General features: G+C 45.5%; 1 protein-coding gene across 3 annotated transcripts in view; it reads right to left on the bottom strand.

The window, feature by feature from the left end:
- Window positions 1–835: 835 nt before the first annotated feature.
- TMEM241 (transmembrane protein 241) overlaps window positions 836–25,027 on the bottom strand; it is a 118,938-nt gene continuing 94,746 nt past the window's right edge. Inside the window, exons 14-16 of one of the 3 annotated variants that reach the window (XR_009251015.1) lie at window positions 20,931–21,276; window positions 11,989–12,053; window positions 4,556–4,627 (exon numbers count right to left, since the gene is read on the bottom strand). Coding sequence is in view for 2 of the 3 variants with exons in the window: in XM_058692516.1 (XP_058548499.1) it covers window positions 4,567–4,627; window positions 11,989–12,053 (126 nt within the window). In the remaining variant the exon portion in view is untranslated. The other 2 variants (XM_058692516.1, XM_058692517.1) reach the window with 2 other exon arrangements.

Raw genomic sequence — 25,027 nt, 5'->3', positions numbered from 1 at the left:
CCTAGCACAGTGTGCGGCATTTAATGAACATTCAATAACTTAGTGTCTTAGATATTGTTACTGGGTTGGTAACCCCAGCAGCTGCTGCCAACACCTGTCTCCTCTGCTTCCCGGGCCCAGTGTCGAAGAACCACTCCAGATCAGCACTGACCAACAGAAACATCATGTGAGCCAAATACACACATTGCAATTTTCTAGTAGTCCCGTTAAAAAAGGTAAAAAGAGGGGCACCTGGGTGGCTCATTTGGTTGGGCGTCAGATTTTGGCTCAGGTCGTGATCTCATGGGTCGTGGGTTCGAGTCTCGCGTCGGGCTCTGTGCTGACAGCCGGGAGCCTGGAGCCTGTTTCGGATTCTGTGTCTCCCTCTCTCTCTGCCCCTCCTCCATTCACTTTCTTTCTCAAAAATAAACAAACATTTAAAAAAAGGTAAAAAGAAATGGGAGATTCATTCTGATGTTTTATTTAATCTATCAAAATATTATTTCAACCTGTAATCAGTATAAAAATGATTACAAAATATTTTACATCCTGTGTCTTGTACTAAATCTTTGAAATCACTGTGCACTTACCCTTATGTACAGCACATGTGAATCTGGACACACGTCATTTCAGTGACGGCCACACATGGCTATGCTCACCCTCTTGGACAGCAAGGGTCCAGCAGAAGGAGCTGGGTCATCCTCCCTGTTCGGAGCTAAGTGGCCTGGATGTTGGAAGAAGTCAGATTCTGTATTTAAGATGCAAGAACCCTCCCCCTGCTCCCTTCCCCCAGGGATAACAACTGTTTTTGCAATCCTCTCCAGCTGAGTTTGAAGAGAAGAGAAAGAAAGGCAAATTTTCATGAAAACAAACGGTTTATTTTTCTTTATATCCACAGGAGATTCGTAACAATATACAATCATACAGAATCTGGCCTCCTTTGGCGGAAAGCATACTTTATTTGTACAAATGAAAAAACCAAGCACTTTGGCTTTGACTTGGGGCCAGCAAGGTCGGGATCATCAGACCCAGACAAGACATGGCCAAATGGATCATTTTTGAAAAAAGGGAGTGCTGGGTGAGGGAAGCAGAGAGCCACGGACAATGAGAGCTAAGGGGACTGCAGTGATCTGGGCCAGCCCCTGGGTCTATAGACCTCTCGCTCACCCTGCATTTAGAGCTGAGCATGTGAACTTGGCATAAAATGTAGAAATTAAGGCTTGGGGGGCGGAGGGAAAGCCCTAGGAGAGATGGAAGCTAAAGGAAACAGGATGGTATATTGAAGAAACACCTCATCCTCTGCCTCCTGCTGGTGTCAAAGTAAGATAATACCTGAGGTTTTAAAAACAATGAAACTGGACCACTTTCTTACATTGTACATAAAAATAAACTCAAAATAGATTAAAGACCTCAATGTGAGACCTGAAACCATAAACGTCCTAGGAGAGAGCATAGGCCGTAATCATTCTGACATCAGTGGTAGGAACATTTTTCTAGATGTCTCCTGAGGCAAGGGAATCAAAAACAAAAACAAACTATGGGGATCACATCAAAATAAGAAGCTTTTGCACAACAAAGGAAACAATCAACCAAACAAAAAGACAACCTACCGAATGGGAGAAGATATTTGCAAATGATACATCCAAAAGGAGTTACTATCCAAAATATGTAAAGAGCTTATACAACTCAACACCAAAAAAACCAAACAGCCTGTTTTAAAAATGGGCAAGGGACCTGAACAGACATTTCTCCAAAGAAGATCTAAAGGTGGCCAACAGACACATGAAAAGATGCTCAACATCACTCGTCATCAGGGAAATGCAAATCAAAACCACAATGAGATACCACCTCACACCTGTCAGAATGGCTAAAATCAAGAAGAAACAACAAGCGTGGGTGAAGACGTGGAGAAAAAGGAACCTTGTGCACTGTTGGTAGAAGCAAACTGGTGCAGCCTCTGTGGAAAACAGTATGGAGTTGCCTCAAAAAATTAAAGACAGAAATACCATATGATCCAGTAATTTCACTATCGGGTATTTACCCAGGGAAAATGAAAACACTAACTTGAAAAGATCTATGTACCCTATGTTTATTGCAGCATTATTTACAATAGCCAAGATATGGAAGCAACCTAAATGTCCACTGATAGACTTATGTGGCATATTATGTGGTATATATACACAGTGGAGTATTACACAGCCATAAAAAAGGACAAGATCAAGCCACATGAAACAACATGGATGGACCTAGAAGGTATTGTGCTAAGTGGCATAAATCAGACTGAGAAAGACAAATACCATATGACTTAACTTAGAATTTTAAAAAATGAATAAAAAAACAAAAAGGAGAATTGGAACTATAAAAACAGAGAAGGAACAGATGAGTTGCCAAAGGGATTGGGGGGTCAGGGGGAGCATAACAGTTGAAGGGGAGAGGGAGGTACAGGCTTTGGATTATGGAATGAATAAGGCCTGGGAATAAAAAGCACAGTATAAGGAACATAGTCAATAATATCCTAATAGCGATGTAATAGGACAGATGGTACACTCGTGGTGAGCACAGCATAATGTGTAAACTTGTCAAATCACTAAGTCATACACCTAAAACTAATTAACATGTGTATCAACTCTACTCAGATTAAGAAATTAAAAAATAAAAACAATGGGACTCTGGAATGCCATCAAAAAAATTCAAACAAACAAAAATAAAAAAGTCCTTAGTAGAGATTCTTTTAAGAACAGGTCTCCTAGAAACAGGAGATGGGCCCATTACCTGTGCATGGTTCTTTCCTGACTTAGGAACCTCCATTTGCTTGAATGGCACTTGGAAAGACAGGCTTCAGATGACATTTGGACAGATGCCACTTTCCACAAAAGGAGAACTCTCTCAGTTGTACAGAAAGAGTTTTGTGGGAGCAAAAGAACAAGGGCAATTCTAAACCCGGTTTTCTATTTGATCTTCAGCCTCTGTAAAATTTATATAGATGAAGGACATACAGCAAACTGAAACTATATGTGTGTAGGGGAACCTGGGTGGCCCAGTTGGTTAAGCTTCCAACTCTTTGATTTCCGCTCATATCATGATCTCATGGTTGTGGGGCTGAGCCCCGAGTCAGGCTTTGGGCTGGCAGTGCAGAGCCTGCTTGGGATTCTCTGTCTCGCTCTCTCTCCGTCCGTCCCCAGCTGTGCACGCTCTCTCTCACTCTCAAAATAAATAAACATTAAAAAAAACCCAACTGTCTCTGTGTAAACATCACTCCGAACATCTTTACCTTAAATGACACACAGAGACCAGGAAAAGACAAGGGAATGAATTTAAGGTACTCAAGTTCCAAATATACGAATCTATTCCTATTTGTTTCATCTTCTGTGTATTTTTTCAACAAGTTGGAAGAATGGCCCCTGACTAAGCTGACCTTATTCTCCATGGACAGGCTTATTTCCCAGACACCGAAGATGGTTCTCCATGAATGGCGTGCATGACCACCAGTGCCAGCCTGGCTTCCTGCCTGGGGAGGACTCACTGGGACTTCACTACCTGCTACATCTCAACATGACCAGACCCGACACCTGGCAGAGCCGTCAGGCATTCAAAACCTGTCATGAGCAGAAATATTTGAAGTCAGACATTATTTTCTTAAACCTTCACTGTGAGTTCAGAAGCAAGTTACCATTTCATGCATGTTCATTTCTTTGGACTCCCACAGAGGAAGATTTAGAGTCTTAATCAAATTTTTAATCTGGCCTGAAAAATATACTTCAGTGTTCAACGATATGAATGAAATCTCCTCTGAGCCACCAGGGAATTCAATGGATTAAAAGCTTTAAGGGATGTGAATATAAATGCGTGTGCTTTTGTGTATACGTATGTTCTATGTTTGTGTCACTGGCCAGGGAGCACATGCATCAACAGTTATAAACCCTATTCCCTCTGGTGATCATTTAGGAGCAAGTTAGCCTCACAGCGGACAACAAGAGTGTATAGAATGCAACACAACACACAACCCCAAAAAGGCTTTAGCACTCTCTCTGGAGTAACAGCATCCTTGCTGATGTCTTACTTGACTCAGAACTCCCATTTGACCCTCATCTCTGCCCCTGCCCCCCGTGAAAGCCCTCCATGAGGAATTCTGTCTGTGCTCCTAAGTGGGTGAGTGGGGGCTCCAGGCAAGCCCGTGACAGCAAGGGAAAGGTGTCCCCAGAAAAGTCTCCAAAGATGTAAACACATAAAACAAAGTGCAACGAAATTCCTTGAGCCCGCCTCCGTATAGTCATGTTTGGTGAAGGGTGTTTAATAAGGAGGCCTGCACATCAGTCAAGGTGAGCAGACCCATCCCCACATGGGGGGTTCCGGGTCTGGGTCTGCCCCACTGGGCCCAGCATGGTCAGCAAGGCTTGAGTGAGCCTCTCGGAGCAGGAAGACACAACACAGTCATTTCTCTCCAACAGCCCAGAGACTTCTTGATGCAGTGAGAAGTGGTGGCCTTGTTGTCCCTGTTTTCTTCCTTCTAACACATTTGAGCGGGACCTCTGAGGCCCAGGGGCCGTGCATTCCAGCCAGCAGCCTGTGAGTCTATTTTTCCTGTCCTTACGAGCCCTTCTGCTCCGAGAAAACCAGCAAGGCCTCTCCGAGTCCGCCAAGCAGGAGGCTGCAAAAACAAAACAGCAAGAGGTCAGCTTTCTAGTCCCTCGAGTCTAGAGGCTGTAGACCCACAGACTGCCCGGTGCTCACCTGCATCGGGGCGAGGGATCCCTCATTCCCTAACCCCCACCAGGCCTGCCCTGCTGCCAGGTCAGGCCCAGGAACTGCCTGGTCGTCCCAAGTAAACCTCAGCTGTGTGGCAGGAGGGGAGTGGGCTGCAAAGTGGGGCTTGATCTTCCCCTGCCTCCTGCTGTCCCCAGGAAGAAGGTTGTGTGTCCTGTTCATCCTGACCCGGTGAAGTGACATGCTCCATTCCGCAGTGGACACAGAGGGTTGATGACATGAACCCATGCAGGTATCCAGTCTGATCATCACTGGGGTGACGGTCTCTGAAGCCTGTTATTTCACTGAAACTAACAGAACACTCAGAGATGAAAATACTAAAGGCAAATCATGAATCTCCCACCAGAGCAGAAAGAAATGTGGCCAGAGATTTGAAAATGAAAAGGTGGTGAGAAAACTGCAGACCCTGAGAAGGAGGAGTTGAATATTTTAACATGCCTAAAACTGAATACAACCAAAGGTCTCTGTACATTTTCTATTTTAAACTTCTTGGTAGACAATCGACGTCTGGTCTGAATCCCAAAATTCTTCCCAAAAAGCACTTCTGAGGACTGGACTGGGCCATCACAAAAGATTATGACAGGAGGTCCCTGGTGATGAAATGCTCTTGGTGAGAGGGGCGAACAGCCCTTCGGTTCTACCTGCCCTTCCAGTCTTCTCCCACATCCCCCACAAGGCCACCCATGACACACACACATTTACACTATGGCATCTTTATGTTTCTTTCTTTTTTTTTTCTTAAACATTTTTATTTATCTTTGAGAGACAGAAAGTGTGAGCAGGGGAGGGGAAGAGAGCGAGGGAGACACAGAATCCAAAGCAGGCTCCAGGTTCTGAGATGTCAGCACAGAGCCTGACGTGGCACTTGAACCCATGAACCATGAGATCATGACCTAAGCCAAAGTCAGAGCTTAAGCAACTGAGCCACCCAGGCACCCCGGCATCTTTAGGTTTCTAACATTCGCCCGGGGCACCAAACATATGAAACACAGGTAGGCTGTGCACATCACATTCCCAGTGAGAAATGTCACCCATGTGAGGGACTCTGACATAAAGATAATGGTAAATGTACCATTTGCCCCATTTAGCACAGGAATGAGCTGAGCAAGCGTGAGACTATTAAAACAATAAACCGAGTTCCGATTGTGGCTCAGGCATTTATTAGCCACGTGACCCTGTGCGTGCTATTCAGCTCTGGTCTTGTCTGTGCCCCAGGAGACGGTCACATCCAGCAGTGTCCGTGAGGTTGAAAAGGATATACCGGAAATCATCAACCCCCACATTTGGCCTATAATGCACAAGCAATAAAATATACTGACTAGCTGACTGTCCTCCCAGAGCAGCAATGCCTTCCTCACTGGCCCTCAGAGCTGGTGTCCCGACTCTGCTTGAAGACTTCTCCTGAGGGGCAGGCACGTCCTGCTGCACAAAGCAAGCCTGTTTCACTGTTGAGCAACTCTGGCCGTGGGGTCCAAGCAAGCGTCAATGGGGATCTTACTTCTCAAAGACCCTGGGCACATGGTTCCTCCCTCCTGAGGGAAGCCCTTCCTCAGACTGACCCTTAAAGAATGCACACGTCATCTTCTGAAACACTGGGGCAAGTGCAGAGTCACCGTGACCTGACACAAAGGCTGCACGGGCCTTTGGGCTTGGGCGGGGCTTATTTCTGCAAAGGTAACTAGGGGCTCAGCCATTTCTATGGGTTTCCAGGAACCCTGCTTTGTCACCAGGGAGAAGAACAGGGTATGGGCTGGCTCGTTGCCACTCCTCCCCCCATGGCCTTAGAACCATGCTGAAATGTAATAACCTTGCATTTCATCCGTTCAGTTTAGCTATTTCATGAAACACCAAAGCAGCTTAGTGAATGCTCAGAAGGAAACAAACCTTGGTTCAGTTTACTGTTAAGAGAGCCAGGGAGGTGAGCTTTGACGTTGTCTTCTAAACAGCAGGAGAAGCTGACACGGGGTGCAGGAATCTTAATAGCATTACAACCATTTAAGTCAGAGCTTGACCAAACTGTTTGCAAATCTTGTAATTCCCATCATTCCTGAAGTGAACACACTTCGTGCAATGAAGGCTCTGCCATACCAGATGGCAGAGCATACCCGGCCAGAAATACTCAACACTAGGTCCTCTCCCAGGGCTTTATTTTCAGCGGCCCTCCAGTCCTTTCCCTATCTCAATTTTACATTCATTATTGTGCTTATTCAAGCACCTCCTGATTGCACTTGATAGGGGGCAGGGACTGTACCCTTTTCCATCTGTAGGCCTAGCCCTTCATGCAGCACCTAATAAATATTTTCTCAATGAATGACGATGAATTTCTTACCCTTGCTCCCCTTTTTCCCACCTATAGTCCAAACTATTTTTGTTTTTTCTCTTTTCCTAATGTGCCGAGAGATCTGCCTAATGTACCATTCCCTTGGGGACTTGCTGAGTGACAGTTCACAATCTGATAACTTACTCTCTGTTGAGAAGTAATGAGTGACAGTAATTTAGAAGTCCCTTCCTAGCATTTTAGAGAGTTTTCACATTTTTTAAAAGGTTTTTTTTTTTTTAAATTTTTTTTTTTTTTTCAACGTTTTTTATTTATTTTTGGGACAGAGAGAGACAGAGCATGAACGGGGGAGGGGCAGAGGGAGAGGGAGACACAGAATCGGAAGCAGGCTCCAGGCTCCGAGCCATCAGCCCAGAGCCTGACGCGGGGCTCGAACTCACGGACCGCGAGATCGTGACCTGGCTGAAGTCGGACGCTTAACCGACTGCGCCACCCAGGCGCCCCAAAGGTTTTTTTTTTTTTAAGATTTTTTTCATGTTTATTCATTTTGAGAGACAGAGACAGAGCATGAACAGGGGAAGGGCAGACAGAAAGGGAGAGAGAGAATCCCAAGCAGGCTCCACACAGTCAGTGCAGAGCCCAATGTGGGGCTTGAACTCACGACCCTAAGGTCAACACCTGAGCTGAGATCAAGAGTGGGACACTTAACCGACTGAGCCACCCAGGCACCCTTTTTAACTCAAATGGAAAACTGGTAAATTTCAGTCACTGTGATCCTAGCTATACTATGGGGTGTGTTGGGGGGAGTACTTTCTTCACCCCCTAAATTCACTCTTCCTACAAAGAGGCTTGGGCAGTCTCCGTGCAGTGTCCTAAAATTAAAGGCGTAAGACATTGTTACTCAAAGATGATATAAGACCATTTTCTAAAGACTGTTGGTATTAGTGAGGCTTGTGCTGAGATCAAGCATGTTGGTAAGCCATGATCACTGGTGGGCCCCATGAATGACTGCCTAAGGAGAGAAGCGGTCACGGAATCCTCAAAACAAAGAGGTTGTGTTTTGGTCATTTTCTCTCCTTGTACTTTTGCAAAGAGAAACTATTGCAAAGAGAAGAGTGTCTAAAAAGGATGCAAAGAGAGGGCACCCACAACTAATTCTACTCAGCAGAGACACTGCTCACAGTTCAGCATTTTTTCTTTTGTGTGTGTTGAATCCTCTTTGCTGAAATTTTGGAATAAAGGGAATTCATATCAATATATACAATAAAACTCTGTTAATTGAAGGTGAATAATTAAATATTAATCTGGACATTTAAATTCTGGGTTTGCAATAGATTGTTTTTATAATAAAAAACAAGATAATTTGCTGGACAAGATCAGTTGCTTTTAAGAAAAGACTTTAGGGGGCTCCTGAGTGGCTCAGTGGCTCAGTGGCTCATCTGACTTTGGCTTAGTTCATGATCTCACAGTCCATGAGTTCGAGCCCTGTGTCGGGCTCTGTGCTGACAGCTCAGAGTCTGGAGCCTGCTTTTGATTCTGTGTCTCCCTCTCTCTCTCTCTGCCCCTCCCCCACTCATGCTCTGTCTCTCTCTCTCTCAAAAATAAACATTAAAAAAATAGTTAAAGACTTTAAAATTTGACCAACATTGGTACTTAGGTTTATAATTTTCCTCCATATATATATACATATATATATATACACACATTTTTTAAGTTTATTTATTTTGAGAGAGAGAGAGAGCAAGCAGGGGAAGAGCAGAGAGGGCCAGGGGGAGAGAGAGAGAATCCCAAGCATTCTCTGCACTGCATGAAGCATGGAAGCCCAATGCAGGGCTGGAACTCACAAACCATGAGATTATGACCTGAGCCGAAATCAGGAGTCAGACACTTAACCAACTGAGGCACTCAAGTGCCCCAAGGGTTATAATTTTGGGGGTACAGTATTTAGAAGGCTGGCCACTCGTTTATTCGGCAAGCCCTTAGGGCTAGGCAGGGAGACACAAAGATGCGTGAAATGTGGTTTCCCTTCCGCAGGAGCTCACGATTGCAGGTAGATGGGGTGTGAACCCTCACCTGGCGCTTAGTGTGGTACGTGCTGACGGGGCTGTGCACAGAGAGGGTGGGAGAGGCTGCCCAGGCCTTGACACACGAGCTGACCAAATCTCTAATTACAGGGTAAGCAAGGTTCTTAAGATCTTGCTGAAATTTGGAATGGCGTTTTCTCCACTAACCACCACAAACATTTAGATCTGTGATTCCCAACTGGGGTCATTTTGCTGCCAAAGGGACATGTGGCAGTATCTGGAGACATCTGAGGAGGTGCCGTTGGCCTCCAGTGGGGTGGGGCTCAGTTTGTAGCTAAAAACCCTCCAAAGCACAGCACAGCTCCCTACAGCAAAGAATTATTCACTGTAGCCCAGAACATCAACAGTGCTGAGGTGAAGGAAAACCCTACTTTAGATGATGACCTGTTTTGTACAGCTAAGCTGCTCCCCATCCAAGAAGGCGGCTAATGACATCTGAACTCATTTCCCGGACGGTGACCTTGCTGGGGTCACGCACTGTCTATAGCCTCAGAGCCCACCACACGCTTTTTGTGAAATGAATGAGTATAAAGCAAATGGGTGTTCGGATGTAGCTGAGACAGAACCCCCCCGGCCTCAGCCAGCCTGGAGCCGTGGAGGCCGTGCTGATTTAGCCCACGTCCACGTGACAGGCAGCCTCTACCTGGTCCGGCAACCGCCGCCGTGGGGACGTACAGGCTCAATGTAGCACTTGTTCCACATTTCCAAAAGAATCAGGAAATTTGGACTTTTATGGGGAAATCACCTGATTTCTAAACGTGATTGAATTTAAACTCCGAAAGCCAAAAAACAAGCAATAGTGACCCTACGGGCAAACACGGGAGGTCTAAACAAAACAGTTCTGCGGTCCCTGCCCTCTGTGACTTCTGATCAGTCTAAGCTCCCACACGTCAGAGAGCAGGCCTGCCCGTGCCCAGGGTCTGAGAGCTGGTCACCCAGGCTCCGCTGGGGACAGCGCGGGCCGGCTCTGTGCAAAAGACAGGAAATCTGAACTAGAGTCTGACACTCCTCTTCTGGTGGTTCACTTTGTGGTTGGAAAATTCTTTGAGGCTGAAAACACACCATCCTTAAACTCAAGTTCTGAAAAATCAGGAAATTCCAAAGTCAAGGTTCCTTTTGCAATAATCCCACATGCTGTTTCCTTGATTTGGGAACACGCAGCCTTTCTTTCCATTTTGCTCAGGGCATACCATAAAGTTCACAGGATGTGAAACAGCCTGCAGACCTGGCCTCTTCCAGACTGCTGCTGTAATATCTAGGCTCGGCCTTTCCTCCCCACTGGAGAGCCACCTCCCTCCTATTTCTCACACTCTGGTCAATGCCTGGGTTTTTTAAATCCGTTCTGAAATCGTGTACAGATTATGGTTGTCCAAGGCTTATTCGTGAGAAAGAAAAATACGCCAAGAATTTAGACTATCACTATGAAGGTTAAGATACAGACATTGGGGGAAGAGTGTCAGGAGACACTGGGAATGTACCAGGAGATCTTGGCAGTTGGGTTTTTGGATGTCACCAGCCCACTGTGGGCGTCATGCCTTCCTGGAAGGACAGGTGCAGAGGAAGGAGGAAGGCGTGAAGGATTAGCTCTGTGCCCCACAGCCCCAGCTCTGGCTCCAAATCACTAACTCTCACCGTTGGCACCCCCTGCCTCTCCACCCTTCCTTGTGTTTCCTGGGGCCAGAGGGCCCAAATCCTCTTCCACCCACCACCTTGCTCGGCCTCTGTGTTCTGCCTAAGGTCCAGTTCAAACCAGTTGCATAGCCCGCCTGCTGGCCTGTCCTCTCTCCTTCCTTCGGCCCTCACATTCACCGTGCATTCACACTATGACTATCTTATCCCACAAACTATCTTCATGATTTCCATTCCCCCGTACTCCTTGAAGGCTGAAGGATGTCTTACTTCACATGCGGCAGTCACTCAAAAGATATTTTTAGCTAATTGATAGAATTATTGCTAATAGCATTAAAAAACCCAAGACAATGAGATCTTTTTCCTATGATCATTCCACTGGCCAATCTTAGTTCATCATGTCAGCCCTTGAACAAGAAATAGAGCTGTCTTATCCTGGATAACACTCCTTTCGTATTGCTGTCGAATTATCTAGAAGCTCTTTATGGATGATCATATTGGTGGGAAGAGGAACGTACAGGCCAATTTCTCTTATACCTCCCTTATGGCCCACTGTTACCTAGACACTGTCTACACTGCTGGTAAATCCCTGGTGTTTGCCAAATCAGTCGTGCAGAAGTACATGAAGGCTACGGGGCCTTGGATACACACAGATCCGGTTTTGAATCCTCACCCAATCATAGTAGTTATAAAATCTTGGTAAAATCACATAATACATATAAAACTAGTAGTTCACCGGTAGTGCTTACGCTGGTGTGGATGAGTGGCTGAAAGATGCACGGTGGTGTTCTGTTTCTTGAACTGGATGCTGACTGCAACAGGTTTGGTATATTCAGTTGTGAAAATTCATCACGTTGCACATTCATGATATATGTACTCCTCTGGATGTATATTTATGTGTCAATAAAATACATACCCCAGGGCGGCCTGGCCGGGGTGGTTCAGTCAGTTTGAGCATCTGACTCTTGATTTCAGCTCGGGTCACGATCTCGTGGTTCATGGGTTCTAGCCCCATGTTGGGGTCTGTGCTGACAGTGCGGAGCCTGCTTGGGATTCTCTCTCTCTCTCTCTCTCTCTCTCTCTCTCTCTCTTTCTCTGTCCCTCCCCTGCTCTATCTCTCAAAATAAATAAATACAAACTTAAAAAATACACACACACTCCAAACACCCTTTTGCCAACATTTGAGAAAAAAAATTAGTATCCTGGTGAAACCCAAATAAATTTGCTCTTCCTCTCTCCAGGCAAAAGACTTACCATCCCACTGTTGCACTCGTCAGGATCATATCAAACAGCAATATGGACAAGCCAGCTGTGAGGACCTGTGGAAATAATTTCAACAAAAGGCCATCAGAGCAGCAGGACTTCGGTAACCTTCTCCAAAGTCATCGTTCACAATGACTTGTGAGGCCCCTGTATTTAGTGCTCCCTCTGAGCTAAGCATTTGGTGTGGAAAATGGCAAGTCCTAGTCTATTCGGGAGGTGAGAATCTTCAAAGAGACATTTAACTTCCGAACTCTTCAAAAGAGGAGGCACGCAGCCAACGTCTCACCCATCTCTCTCCAGGGCAGGGGCATGGTGAGAATATTCATTTCCATCCTGTCTCAAGGTGAAGAAATAATCCCCAAAGCCAGTTGTGCTCATTCATCTGTCCCCAGATCCTCCAGATAAAAACTTGGCTATCACCCTGCCTTTGCCCACAGCACCTTCTCTCCCCTGTCCTAATGGCCATGTCTTGCTGGCCCGTGATACACATTCTACAAAACCAGATACTTCTTGGGGGAGGGAACAATTAAATCATTAACTAACTCTTTGCAGGGGCACCTGGCTGACTTGGTCGGAGGACCATGCAATGCTTGATCTCAGGGTCATGAGTTCAAGCCCCCGTAGGCTGTAGAAATTTCTAAAAAAAAGATGAATAAACTTAAAACAAATATTTGCAAGTGTCTAGAAGCCAAAAGAGAGGGAAGAGGCTACCCCCACATCTTTCAGAGCTAGAAATTACGGAAGAGTGTCTTGGAATGGCAGTAACAGAACTCGCACCCCCACGGTATCACCAAACAGCATACAGAGTATATGTGAACCAAAGACCCAAGTTCGTCACCATTTGGAATGCCTGCTCAGGAAAAGATGGTTATTTTCCTAGAATTCCGTATTCTCAGATGCAAGACAGCTTCTGTTAGGAAGGTCAGCCTGAGGACTTACTTTCTTGCAATGAGAAGTAAGAAGCAGGTCATTGTGGGATGGGTCACTCAGGCTGGACACCCTGGGACATGGGCAATACCATCTCACTCAAGGGGACCCATCCACTGTCCTGGAGCCCTCTTTGGGTGTCCAAGCTGGGAACAAGGCACGAAGCAGGTGGTTCAAAGGAAGGAGTATGTTGAAGGAGCCTCATCCTCATTCATTTACCATCTTAAAAAGAAGTCTGGAAACATAAACCAGGGACCTTCAGTATAGAAACTCTGTGAAGTTTTAGAACCTTTGTAATTTACCCATTTGAGTCCCTTTCTGTTTGCTTCTTTTATTGACTTGCAGCAAAAACCCTGATAACAAAACAGACCTGGGTTGTCTTTGGGAACAAAAATGAAGCGGCGACCAGGTCAGCCAGACAGTTTGCAAAGCTGAACCCGAAGAACAGAGGAAAGAGGACTGTCAGAGTGCTGGGGGTGGTGGTGGGAGCATGTATCTTTCTTTTCTTTTTAAAAAATTTTTTACAAGTTTATTTGTTTTTGAGAGACAGAGAGAGAATGCGAGACAGAGAGCACAGGAGGGGCAGAGAGCGAGAATCCCAAGCAGGCTGTGCTGTCAGCAGGGCTAGATGACAGTGGGATTCTCTCTCTCTCTCTCTCCCTCTGCCCCTCTCCCCCACTCGCGATTGACACGGGGCTCGATCCCACGAACCACAAGATCATGAGCTGAGCTGAAGTCAGACGCTTAACCGACTGAGCCACCCAGGTGCCCCGGGGGCCGGTACCTCACAGAGCATGATGAATGGCACTTGCTCTCCTACCCTCCTCTCGTTTTATTTAACATTATATTTAGGACCTTTGCATCAATGGTCATACCCGAAGTGGGCCTAATATTTTATTAGCTCACAGTGCAGCCATCTGGTTTTGGAAACAAGGTTATACCAACCACATAAGTTAGTTCATCAACCTCCCTGCTTATTTTCCTATAAAGAATAAAGATGATCTTTACTGTGGATGTTAACTCTGACTTAACACCTTTGGACCTGCACCTTCTAGTTGGGGTGGTCTTTAATGGCCAATGTCCTAATCAAATTTTCTCCTTCTCCTTGATTCAAGTTTGTCATTTTCACTTTTTCCAAAAATGTGTTTCATCTAGGTTTTCCAACTCATTAGCATTTTGCTATTTGGAAAAAATATTATTTTTTCTCATTGGTGCCCATTTTAATTACCTTCCCTTTCATTCTTAATTTTATTGTCATTTTCTCTTCCTTTTTTTTCCTTCCTTAGTTTTTTAAAATTTAAATTTTTAATTTAATTATTTTTTTAAATTTTTAAATATTTTTTTTTTTTTTGCATTTATTTATTTTTGATAGAGAGCACAAGTTGGGGAGGGGCAGAGAGAGAAGGAGACACACAATCCGAAGCAGGCTCCAGGCTCCGAACTGTGAGCACAGAGCCTGATGCAGGGCTCGAACTCACAAACTGCAAGATCATGACCTGAGCCGAAGTTGGACGCCCAACCGAGTGAGCCACCCAGGGGTCCCTAATGTTTATTTATTTTAGAGAGAGACAGAGTGCAAGCAGGGGAGGGGCAGAGAGAGAGGGAGACACAGAATGGAAGCAGGCTCCAGGCTCTGAGCTGTCAGCACAGAGCCCGACGTGGGGCTGGAACCCATAAACGACAAGATCATGACCTGAGCCGAAGCCGGCTGCTCAACCGACTGAGCCACCCAGGTGCCCCACCCCCAATTTTTTTTTATTTTAGAGAGAGAGAGTGTGAGTGGGGGAGAGGGGCAGCCGGAGGCAGAGAGAGAGACAGAGACAGAGAGACAGAGAAACTCTTAAGCAGGCTCCACGGTCAGTGCAGAGCCTGACATGGGGCTTAATCATGACCCTGGGATCATGACCTGAGCTGAAATCAAGAGTCAGATGCTCAACTGACTGAGCCACCCAAGTGTCTCTCCTTCCTTCTTCTTAATCAAAGTTAAGTTTGTTCATTTCTCTTTACTTTTGCAACTTCTTGGGATGTCCTGACATGGTGCCAATGGTGATATGTTTCTTAGGACTGATGAAACAGGCCCCGTTCTACTGACGGATGGCCACGATGTTGGCAGCTTGGTGTAACGGAACACCTCACAAAATCTATGAAGGGCCCAACTAGCTTTTCCTCATTCTTCACCATGTCTTCATGCCCTTCACCCCTTATCACCAGCTCTTTACGGCCTTCTCTGACGAGCTTCGGCCCTCATTCTCTGGTTGCGTCTCTCACATGGCTTTCCATCTAGCGTGTGAGGCTGCCACCTCCCACCTGCCCTGAAGTACCCCAGCCTGGGACTTGGGCCTCTGTTTCTCCACACGCCTCTTAGCCCAGGAGGAATCCCGTCTGCCATGAGATAGATAGACAACGGGCCTGCTTATTCCTCTTAACTGCACCTTTTGCCAAGAAAAACACATCTTAAAACTTCCAAACCAGCCCTTACTTGAAAATAAGACTGGTTTAGTAGCCACACTGGTGCCTTTGACATGTGCCGCTTCCTGGAGATGTTTGTACAGTCTCCTGCCTTTCTCCCGAGGCACTTTTTCAAACTTTTCTAACGTTTTATCTCTCGATGAGCACCTTTTCTGCTGGCTGAGACACTGACTAAAATTTCACAGAGAGACGTGTCTTATTTCTGTAGTGAATGTATGGCAAAGCTGTCTGCACTACGGAGCTACTGTGAAGTTCAACAGACCACTTTGTAATCTATTCAGTAAGAAACACTGGTTTCTTGGGCTTCCTTTTGCTTCCATTGCCAGCCCTTGCAGTCAGCATCGGAGGCATTTTCTCACACACACATACACACAGTCACCAAAGTTCTACCAGTTCACAAAAGTCACTGCTGAAGATGGGTTGAGTAGGAGCTGACAGCGCCTCGCTGAGAGGCAGACAATGGGCACTCGGCCAGCCCGACTTGCCCACTAAGAGACTTGCACCCACACATCAACCTCAACGTGCAATGTGAGCGTCAAATTCATGCCTCAGCCAAGTGGAAGATTTCTGAATGCCATGGACCATCAGGACTGCTCAAGACCCCTCAAAAGTGTGAATGATAAACCTGTTCATGCCAAGGGCCCACTCTGCTTCCGGTTCTACTGTGGAATAAACAGAAGCCAGGAATAGCTGAAGGCACACGTCTGGGTACAGAGTGCCCTACACACGGTCACCTAGGTGCAGGACCTGAAAGGTGGAAGGGACTCCCTGTGATCACAGGTGGGGGAACTGTGACCGAGAGACGGTGAGTGATTTGCTCCAGGGGCCTGGGACCCCAAGCAGTGAGGGGTGGAAAAGACCTCGACTCCCAGGTCAACCTTCTCACACAGCCAGAAACTCAAGAAAGGGCCCACGTGAGCTCCATATGGTTTGTTTGGTTTTTTTTAAGATTTTGTTTTTTAAGTAATCTCTACACCCAACATGGGGCTTGAACTTACAACCCTGAGATCAAGAGTCACATGCTCTACTGACTGAGCCTGTCACACACCCCTCCATGCAGTTTTAGAAGAAGAAAAAAAGAAGAATCCACTGAAGACAGGGCTTCAAAGAGATATTTGCAAACCCATGTTCATAGCAGTATTATTCACAATAGCTCAGATTTGGAAGGAACCCAAGTATCCATCAATGGATGAACAGATACCCAAAATGTGGTATATACATGGTTATTCAGCCTTTCGAAGGAAGGCAATTCTGACCCATGCAACAACATGGATGAACCTTAAAGACATCATGCTAAGTGAAATAAGCCAGATACAGAAGACAAATATTGTATGATTCCACTTACATTAGGTGCTTTGAGGAGTCAAATTCAGAGACACAAAGTAGAATGGAAGTTACCAGGGCCTGGGGGGGAACTGTGAGTGGGGAGTTAGTGTTAATGGGTACAGAGTTTCAGCTTTGGATGATGAAAAGGTTCTGGCAGTGGATGTCAGAAAATGTGTAAACTTTTTTTTTTTTTTAAGTGTTTAAAAAAATGGCTAAAATCTGGGACTCCCGGGTGGCTCAGTCTGTTGAGCATCTCACTTCAGCTCAGGTCGAGATCTCACAGTTCATGGGTTCGAGCCCCATGTCGGGCTCTGTGCTGACAGCTCGGAGCCTGGAGCCTGCTTCAGATTCTTTGTTTCCCTCTCTCTCTGCCCCTCCCCCACTCACACTCTTTCTCTGTCTTTCTCTCTCTCAAAAATAAATAAACATTTAAAAAAATGGCTAAAATCTGCTTAAGAAATAGACTTCAGGGGCGCCTGGGTGGCGCAGTCGGTTAAGCGTCCGACTTCAGCCAGGTCACGATCTCACGGTCCGTGAGTTCGAGCCCCGCGTCGGGCTCTGGGCTGATGGCTCAGAGCCTGGAGCCTGTTTCCGATTCTGTGTCTCCCTCTCTCTCTGCCCCTCCCCCGTTCATGCTCTGTCTCTCTCTGTCCCCAAAATAAATAAAAAACGTTGAAAAAAAAAAAATTAAAAAAAAAAAAAAAAAAAAGAAATAGACTTCAAGTTACACTTGGAACTTGCCATTCAAGAAACTTAAGTAGCAGCCATTACGAGCACTTGTCCTTATTTTCAAAAAGCATTTTCAAAAATACAAATTTTTCCCCACAGAAGAAAGAGTCCTGTGGTCTGAGGAATGTCTCCCCTGTACACACAGATCTGAATAACAAACACCAGGACCTGCCACAGCTGAGGGACGCCAACAACAGCAGAACTCAATACATTGTGTCTGCGGCAGCAGGGGCTTTGAACTTCCTGGCTTTGTCAACGGATGTCACAACCTCTGTGTTATTGAAACAGATTTTGGTATTTAAAGCAGATCAGGCTTGTTTTATAAACATTCATTTTGATCCTAAGACAAATTTTCTGTTTGTCTAAGGGAAAAATAAAGGGGAATATTGTTGGTGGGAACCTGCCAGACAGTTGTGCATTTGGGGGGCAGGAATCAGTCAGGCTTGTTGCTTGTTAGCATTTTGTTGTTTAAATACCTACGACTTCAGGGGCGCCTGGGTGGCTCAGTCGGTTAAGCGGCCGACTTCAGCTCAGGTCATGATCTCACGGTCCATGAGGGCTGTGAGTTCTAGCCCCGCGTCGGGCTCTGTGCTGACAGCTCAGAGCCTGGAGCCTGTTTCAGATTCTGTGTCTCCCTCTCTCTGACCCTCCCCTGTCTCTCTGTCTCAAAAATAAATAAATGTTAAAAAAAAAATTAAAATAAATAAATAAATAAATAAATAAATAAATACCTACGACTTCAGAAAAAATGGACTGCAGCACGTATAAAAGCCCTTCACGGTGACTGCCTCACTTACAGCCTGCACCTCCTACTTCAACTAGCTGTAGTTTTTCAAACACGGGTTCTACCATCACGCTGCCTTTGCTGCAAGGTCTCTCTGCCTGGAACAGTTTCAAAGGCCTCCCCACACAATTCCTGCTCACTTTTTGAAAACCCATTTCTAGGGACGCCTGGGTGAATCCGTTGGTTAAGTGTCCCACTCTTTTTTTTTTTTTTTTTAATGTTTATTTTTGAGAGAGAGAGAGAAAGAGAGAGCACAAGCAGGGGAGGGGCAGAGAGAAAAGGAGACAAAGAATCCAAAGCAGGCTCCAGGCTCTGAGCTGTCAGCACAGAGCCCAACACAGGGCTCAAACTCACAAACTCACCACCTGAGCCAAAGCCATACACTTAACCGACTGAGCCACCCAGGCACCCCAAGTGTCCCACTCTTGATGTCAGCTCAGGTCATGATCTCATGGTTGGTTTGTGCGACTGAGCCCCATGCTGGGTTCCATAATGACAGAGTGGAGCCTGCTTGGGATTCTTTCTCTCCCTGTCTCTCTCTGCCCCTCCCCTGAGCTCTCTCTCTCTTTCTCTCAAAATAAATAAACATTAAAAAAAAAAAAAAGAAAATCCATTTCTAGAAAACATTTTCTGGACCTTCCCCCCTGCCTTGCCCCATCCACACATCTAAGTGGATCAGGCACTTCTTCCAGTGACTTCCATGCCCCTTGACATTGTACATGTTAAACTATGGAAATGTGTGGTCTCCCCAACCGGGGCATGCACTATGCATCTTTGTATGTTCAGGACATACCAACAGAGACCCATGTAAGTTAAGTGGCCAATATACTTTCCAGAACTGCACTAGTCATCAGAGCTGGTAAGTCACAGTCTTGTTTTTTTGTTATTTGTTTTAGAGAGAGAGAGAGAAAGCACAAGCAGGGCAGAGGGTCAGAGGAAGAGAGAGACTCTTAAGCAGACGCCACAGAACACAGCCTGACATGGGGCTCGACTTGTTATCATAACCTGAGCCAAAACCATGAGTCAGACGCTCAACCAAATGAGCCACCCAGTGCCCTAAAATCTTATTTTTAAATCCCTTTTGATATATTAAGGGCACTTGGACCCCGGACAGGAGAAGCACAGAGACATTCTCTGCTCTTCTTCTCTGCTTCTTTGCCCAATTACCCTCCAGGAGGCTAGAAAGAGCTCCTCAGGGAGGATCTGCAGCTGGTTCACTCTGATTTCAAGTCCAAAAATGTCAGGAAAGATTCTGATTGTCTCCTGGACCAAATGACCATGGCTAGGGGGGCAGAGGAATGTAAGAGTGTGGAAGTTCATCCTTGAACTTCATGGCTGGAATCAAGGAAGGAACATTTCCCTGGGGGGGAGGGAGGGAAAGTGCTGGGCAGACTGAACACCAGATGTCTTGCATGCCCTTGCCATCTACACCTGGGAGCCTGTAGGAAATGCAGAATCCCAGGCCCCACCCAGACCTACCGAACAACATCTACATGTGAACGGATCACCAGGTGATATGCTTGACCATGAAAATGTGAGGAGATCTCTACACCACCACCCCCCCCACCCACGAACTCCAGCACTGTCTCAAGAACTACTCTGTCCAGCTGGTGTGGGACAGCTTGGCACAGCCACATCTCCAAAGAAGGGCAGGCTGTAACTTCCTCACAGACCACGGAGAGGAAGGCATATGTCAGACTGGCCTGGAGTCTGTCTGTGTCGAAGACTCACCTGTGAATATTACTAACAGACCTTCCTTTTAGGGTAAAGAGTAAGGCGATAAAAATTTATAAACTGAGAGCAGATTATCTCTTTTTCACCTAGGATCCAAGGAACTATTCCAAGTCCACCAGACAAACACCTCAGCTAAGGCTGAATATCTACTTGACAATTTCAAAATGTTCAATTAACCCTTATTATCAATCCTATGATTTATTATAATGATCAGTGTAATAATTATAATTATTACTTTTTATTTTAGAGAGAGAGAGAGCAAGCATAGGCGAGGAAGAGGGGCAGAGGGAGAGAGAGAGAAAGAGAGACAGAGACAGAGAATCTCAAGCAGGCTCCACACTCAGCACAGAGCCATCATGAGGCTTGATCCACATCCCTGGGATCAGGACCTGAGCCGAAATCAAGAGTCGGTTGCTCAACTGACTGAGCTACCCAGGAGCCCCATGATCAGTGTAATTATTATTATTTTTGAGAGAGAGAGAGATAGAAAGCATGAGTGGGGGAGGGACGGAGACAGAGAGAGACACAGAATCCAAAGCAGGCTCCAGGCTCTGAGCTGTCAGCACAATGCCCAATATGGGGTTCAAACTCAAGAACCGCAAGATCATGACATGAGCCGAAGTCAGACGCTTAACCAACTGAGACACCCAGGTGCCCCGATCAGTGTAATTATTAATGAGAGACAACCCAAGCTAAACTCTGGGCTTGGCTATTAATAATCTTCGGCATCGCTTCATTCAAGTGCGCAATGAGTTATTCCTTTTGCCAGGTATCAGAAGAACAATCTTATTAATTCATCATTACAATTTTAATTACCTTTGTTCTTTTATCATAGTCTAGGGTTATGTATATATATATAATTAAAAACATATTAATATATAATATACATCAAATATATATTAAAAAGATATATTTAAAAAATATATATATATACACACATATGTACATACATATACACACCAACCTGGGGCAACAGGACTTTCTCAAAGGCACAGTGTCTTTCTCTTCAGACACAGTTTTAGATATGATGCAACTGATGGGGATTAATAAGGCAGCCGGTGGTGAGAGGAACAAGTTCTTCCTCATGATTCTCTCTGCCCATTGGGAAGGAAACTCTTCGGCCTCCTGGCCTTTTACTCTCATCCAAGTTCATTCTGATGGGAAGACTTACTCATCTTGCTGTACATTTACTGAGGCTCGTTACACTTGTTGGTGGGATTCCAGGGCTTCAAGCACAAAACCCAGACTCTATATGGTTTCCTCTTCTCTTGAATCCAAGCAATAAAATTCTCCGGAGTTTCTGTCTCCACCTGTTCGGGGTGGGATTGGAGGATGGGAAGGAAGCCATGCCCCCTATAAGGAGCAGAAAGCCTTAAGTCTCTAAACCAGGGTTGACATTTTCAACTCAACTTTGTTTCCCACTTGCCTACTAGTCCTTGTGCATGAATTCTCTTAGTCTACATTCCCAGAAGGGAAGAGGTGTGGGCAGTAGAGTTTAAGTACCCAGACTTTGAAGTGTCCAACACATGCTATGTACTGAAAAGACCTGTGCGTCTTGTCACACCATCTGACACCGGTCCTTTGGTTGTAACTTCAAAAATCTGTGGCCCTTTGGACATGTTTTCTCTTGGGACTTGTAACTTCCTGGCACAGCTGTGCAGAAGGTGTTAGCTCTTCCCCCAGGTGTCAGACTTTTCTCTTCAGTATTCATATTTCTCAAGGGCCCATATTAATATGTACACTGACGAGGTGTTTCCTGGTACCTTTGGAGGGCTTCTTTTTATCCCTGTTGGCATTCCACTTCAGCTCATCCTAAAATACCTGATTTGTTGGATTTTCTATCAAGTAAAGGGGCTGTAAATATGCGAAGTATAATGCTGACGTACTTAGAACATCCCATTGTTGAAGACAAATGGAGAATTTGAGACAGCCCCAATTTCCTCTCAAACTCAATTCAGGGACAGCCTGGCATAGAGTTAGTAGATTCTTCACCTCAACTTTCTCAGTTTCATCTTACTCAGTAAATGTACCCATCTCCTCACAGACTTACCTTTAGAAGGATGGGTTTCTGACAAAGTTATTTTTTAGATTTTGTCCTGCTGATTAAAAAGTTCCATCAGTCTCCCAAAGCTAAACAGTGCTCTGTGCTTCTGGAAAGGAAGGGCATGTGGCTAAGGTGTTTAATTTTCTAAGTTGTTTTGATTCACTCAAAGGATAGATCTAATCTCTGAAGTGTATTTTTAGAAATGAAATAAATTTAAGCTCAAAGGAGCTTTAAATAAAAGCACCATAATTATATTTACTCCAAGGCCATGAGGCTTTTGTTCATCTCCTTTTGACAGAAGTTCAATTCATACCATTGTTATCCTTAGTAATACTAGAGATGGAAGAACAGATTTGCCAAAATACATACAGCAGGACCTCCTCTCCATGTTTAAAGAAACATGGTGCCCATTTGGGAAAAACCCTTTTGCTACTTACAACCTGCCTCCTTCCTTAATCCCAGTAATTCCTGAAGAAACCACTCGGGAGAAGTGAGGCTGTGAGGTCATGGGCGGTGCCCTGGCTCCAGGTCCAGTCATACTCGATTCTGCACAATCTGAGAGCGACAACTCCTGAGGAATGTACAAAGCTTGTACATTGTACAAGACTCACCATGTCAGCTCAGTTCCACCAGAGGGATTCACACAAACCACGAAGGCTTTTAGCTATTGCTGGACAAGATGGCACCCACTGCAAAATGTCAGCAAGCTCCTCTCTATGGACTCCCCCCCTCCCCCCATTCATATGTTTAAGCCCTAACCTCCAATGTGGAGACGGGGCCTTTGGAAGGTAATCAGGGCTAGATGAGGTCATGGGTGAGGGGGTCCTCATGATGGGCTTAGTGACCTTGTAAGAAGAAACCAGAGAGCTCGCTCTCTCTCTCTCTCTCTCTGCCATGTGAAGACACAGCCAGAAGGCAGCCATCTGCAACCCAAGGAGAGAGCTTCCTCCAGACACCAACCCAACCTTGATCATGTACTAGTGGCCTCCCGAACTGTGAGAAATAAATATCTGTTGCTTAAGCCGCCCAGTCTGTGGTATTTTGTAATGGCAGCCCGAGGAAAGACATTATTCCTTGCTCTTTTGGAGAGTTAAAAAAAAAAATGAAAGTGAAAAAAACAAGGACTAACAGTTTCAGAAGAAGCTGTCACGGAATTAGAAGTGAAAAAGGAAAAAGGCTTTGAGTTATTGCTGGAATGGAGCAGAGGCTAAATGACACGCACCGAGCACCTCCCTGGGCGCTAGAGAGGCGAAGATGGAAGTCCAGAACCTGCCCTCGCGGCACCCTATTCCAGGTCAGCTGCTCCAGAAGGTGACCAAGCAAATTGTATCAATATAACACGCTAAGTGCTGAGATTATGAGTACACTCTGGATACCACGGAACAAGCCCCACACGGAGGCAATGCCCGTATTAATCTGGGACAGATAAGAGTTACTGGGTGAGGAAATTTGGGAAGGGCGTTCTACACAGAAGGAACAGTACAAACAAGTCAGCAAACTCTAAGCCCCTGGGTATCAACTAGAGCACCAAGTGAGGTGAGTAGTGGCCACCGTTAAAGCCGAAAGAAACAGAGAGGGGAAAGAAAAAACTCAATAGCTGGGTACCCCTTTTCTCCTAGCAGGTATTAAAAAAAAAGCCTTGGGGCGCCTGGGTGGCTCAGTCGGTTAAGCGTCCGACTTCGGCTCAGGTCACGATCTCACAGTCGGTGAGCTCGAGCCCCGCGTCCGGCTCTGTGCTGACAGCTCAGAGCCTGGAGCCTGCTTCGGATTCTGTGTCTCCCTCTCTCTCTGACCCTCCCCAATTCATGCTCTGTCTCTCTCTGTCTCAAAAATAAATAAACATTAAAAAAATAATAAAAATTTAAAAATAAAAATTAAAAAACTAAAAATAAAAAAAATCCCATGGAATTTTTTTTACTTAGGGAAGCAGGCAGCTGGTTTCAGGAAGACTGGGTATCTGGTTTGATCAGCATGCCAGAGGTAATCCTGGACTTCAAAAGAGCTCATGCCACTCTCGTGGGCCTCTGTTTTTGTGCCCATGTCTGTGGGGGAGTCCTGGGGGTCAGAGACTCCCTGAGTGACCTCAGGTGGGCCAGCTGCCCTTTCTGGATTTCAGTTTTCCCCTCTATAAGAAAGGAATCCTCTATAAAGTGTTTCTCAGGGATTAAATTTTAGTCTTTCTTTTTTTTTTTTTCTTTTTTTTTTTTAATTTTTTTTTTTTTTTTAATGTTTTTTATTTATTTTTGGGACAGACAGAGACAGAGCATGAACGGGGGAGGGGCAGAGAGAGAGGGAGACACAGAATCGGAAACAGGCTCCAGGCTCCGAGCCATCAGCCCAGAGCCTGACGCGGGGCTCGAACTCACGGACCGCGAGATCGTGACCTGGCTGAAGTCGGACGCTTAACCGACTGCGCCACCCAGGCGCCCCTAGTCTTTCTTTTTTTTAATTAAAAAAAATTTTTTTTGGAATGTTCATTTTTGAAGGAGAGACAGAGCGTGAACAGGGAAGGAGCAGACAGAAAGGGAGACACAGAATCCAAAGCAGGCTTCAGGCTCTGAGCTGTCAGCACAGAGCCCAATGCAGGGCTCGAACTCACAAGACATGAAATCATGACCTGAGCCAAATTCGGATTCTCAACCGACTAAGCTACCCAGGTGCCCCTTAGGCTTTCACTTAAAAAAATTCTTTAAAGGGGATTAGGGATTTTATTCATTCCCTGACTTGTTCTGGTGAGAATTTTTAAGAAGCTTAAAGAAGCAGGGGTTACAGGCAAAATACATCCATTAGAAGTAGATGAGAGAGATAAAGTGTACTCTCCCAGGCATAAGCCAGGTGTGGGACTGCTCTGTTTTAACACAGACCTCTTTTTCTAAAGTTTAGCGTTAGTGTTTTCTAAACCAGAAATGTTACTGTGTATCCTCCCCAACGTAGTGTCTAGAATTTTAGCCATTCTGGTGGGTATGTGGCTCCACATCAGATTGGACACCACTTGCCTCTCATTTCCCCATTCTCTT

Source organism: Neofelis nebulosa, chromosome 11 (genome assembly GCF_028018385.1).
Source record: "Neofelis nebulosa isolate mNeoNeb1 chromosome 11, mNeoNeb1.pri, whole genome shotgun sequence".
NCBI classification, from domain to species: domain Eukaryota; kingdom Metazoa; phylum Chordata; class Mammalia; order Carnivora; family Felidae; genus Neofelis; species Neofelis nebulosa.
Note: the sequence above shows the minus strand (reverse complement) of the source record. Positions and strands in the feature narration are given on the sequence as shown.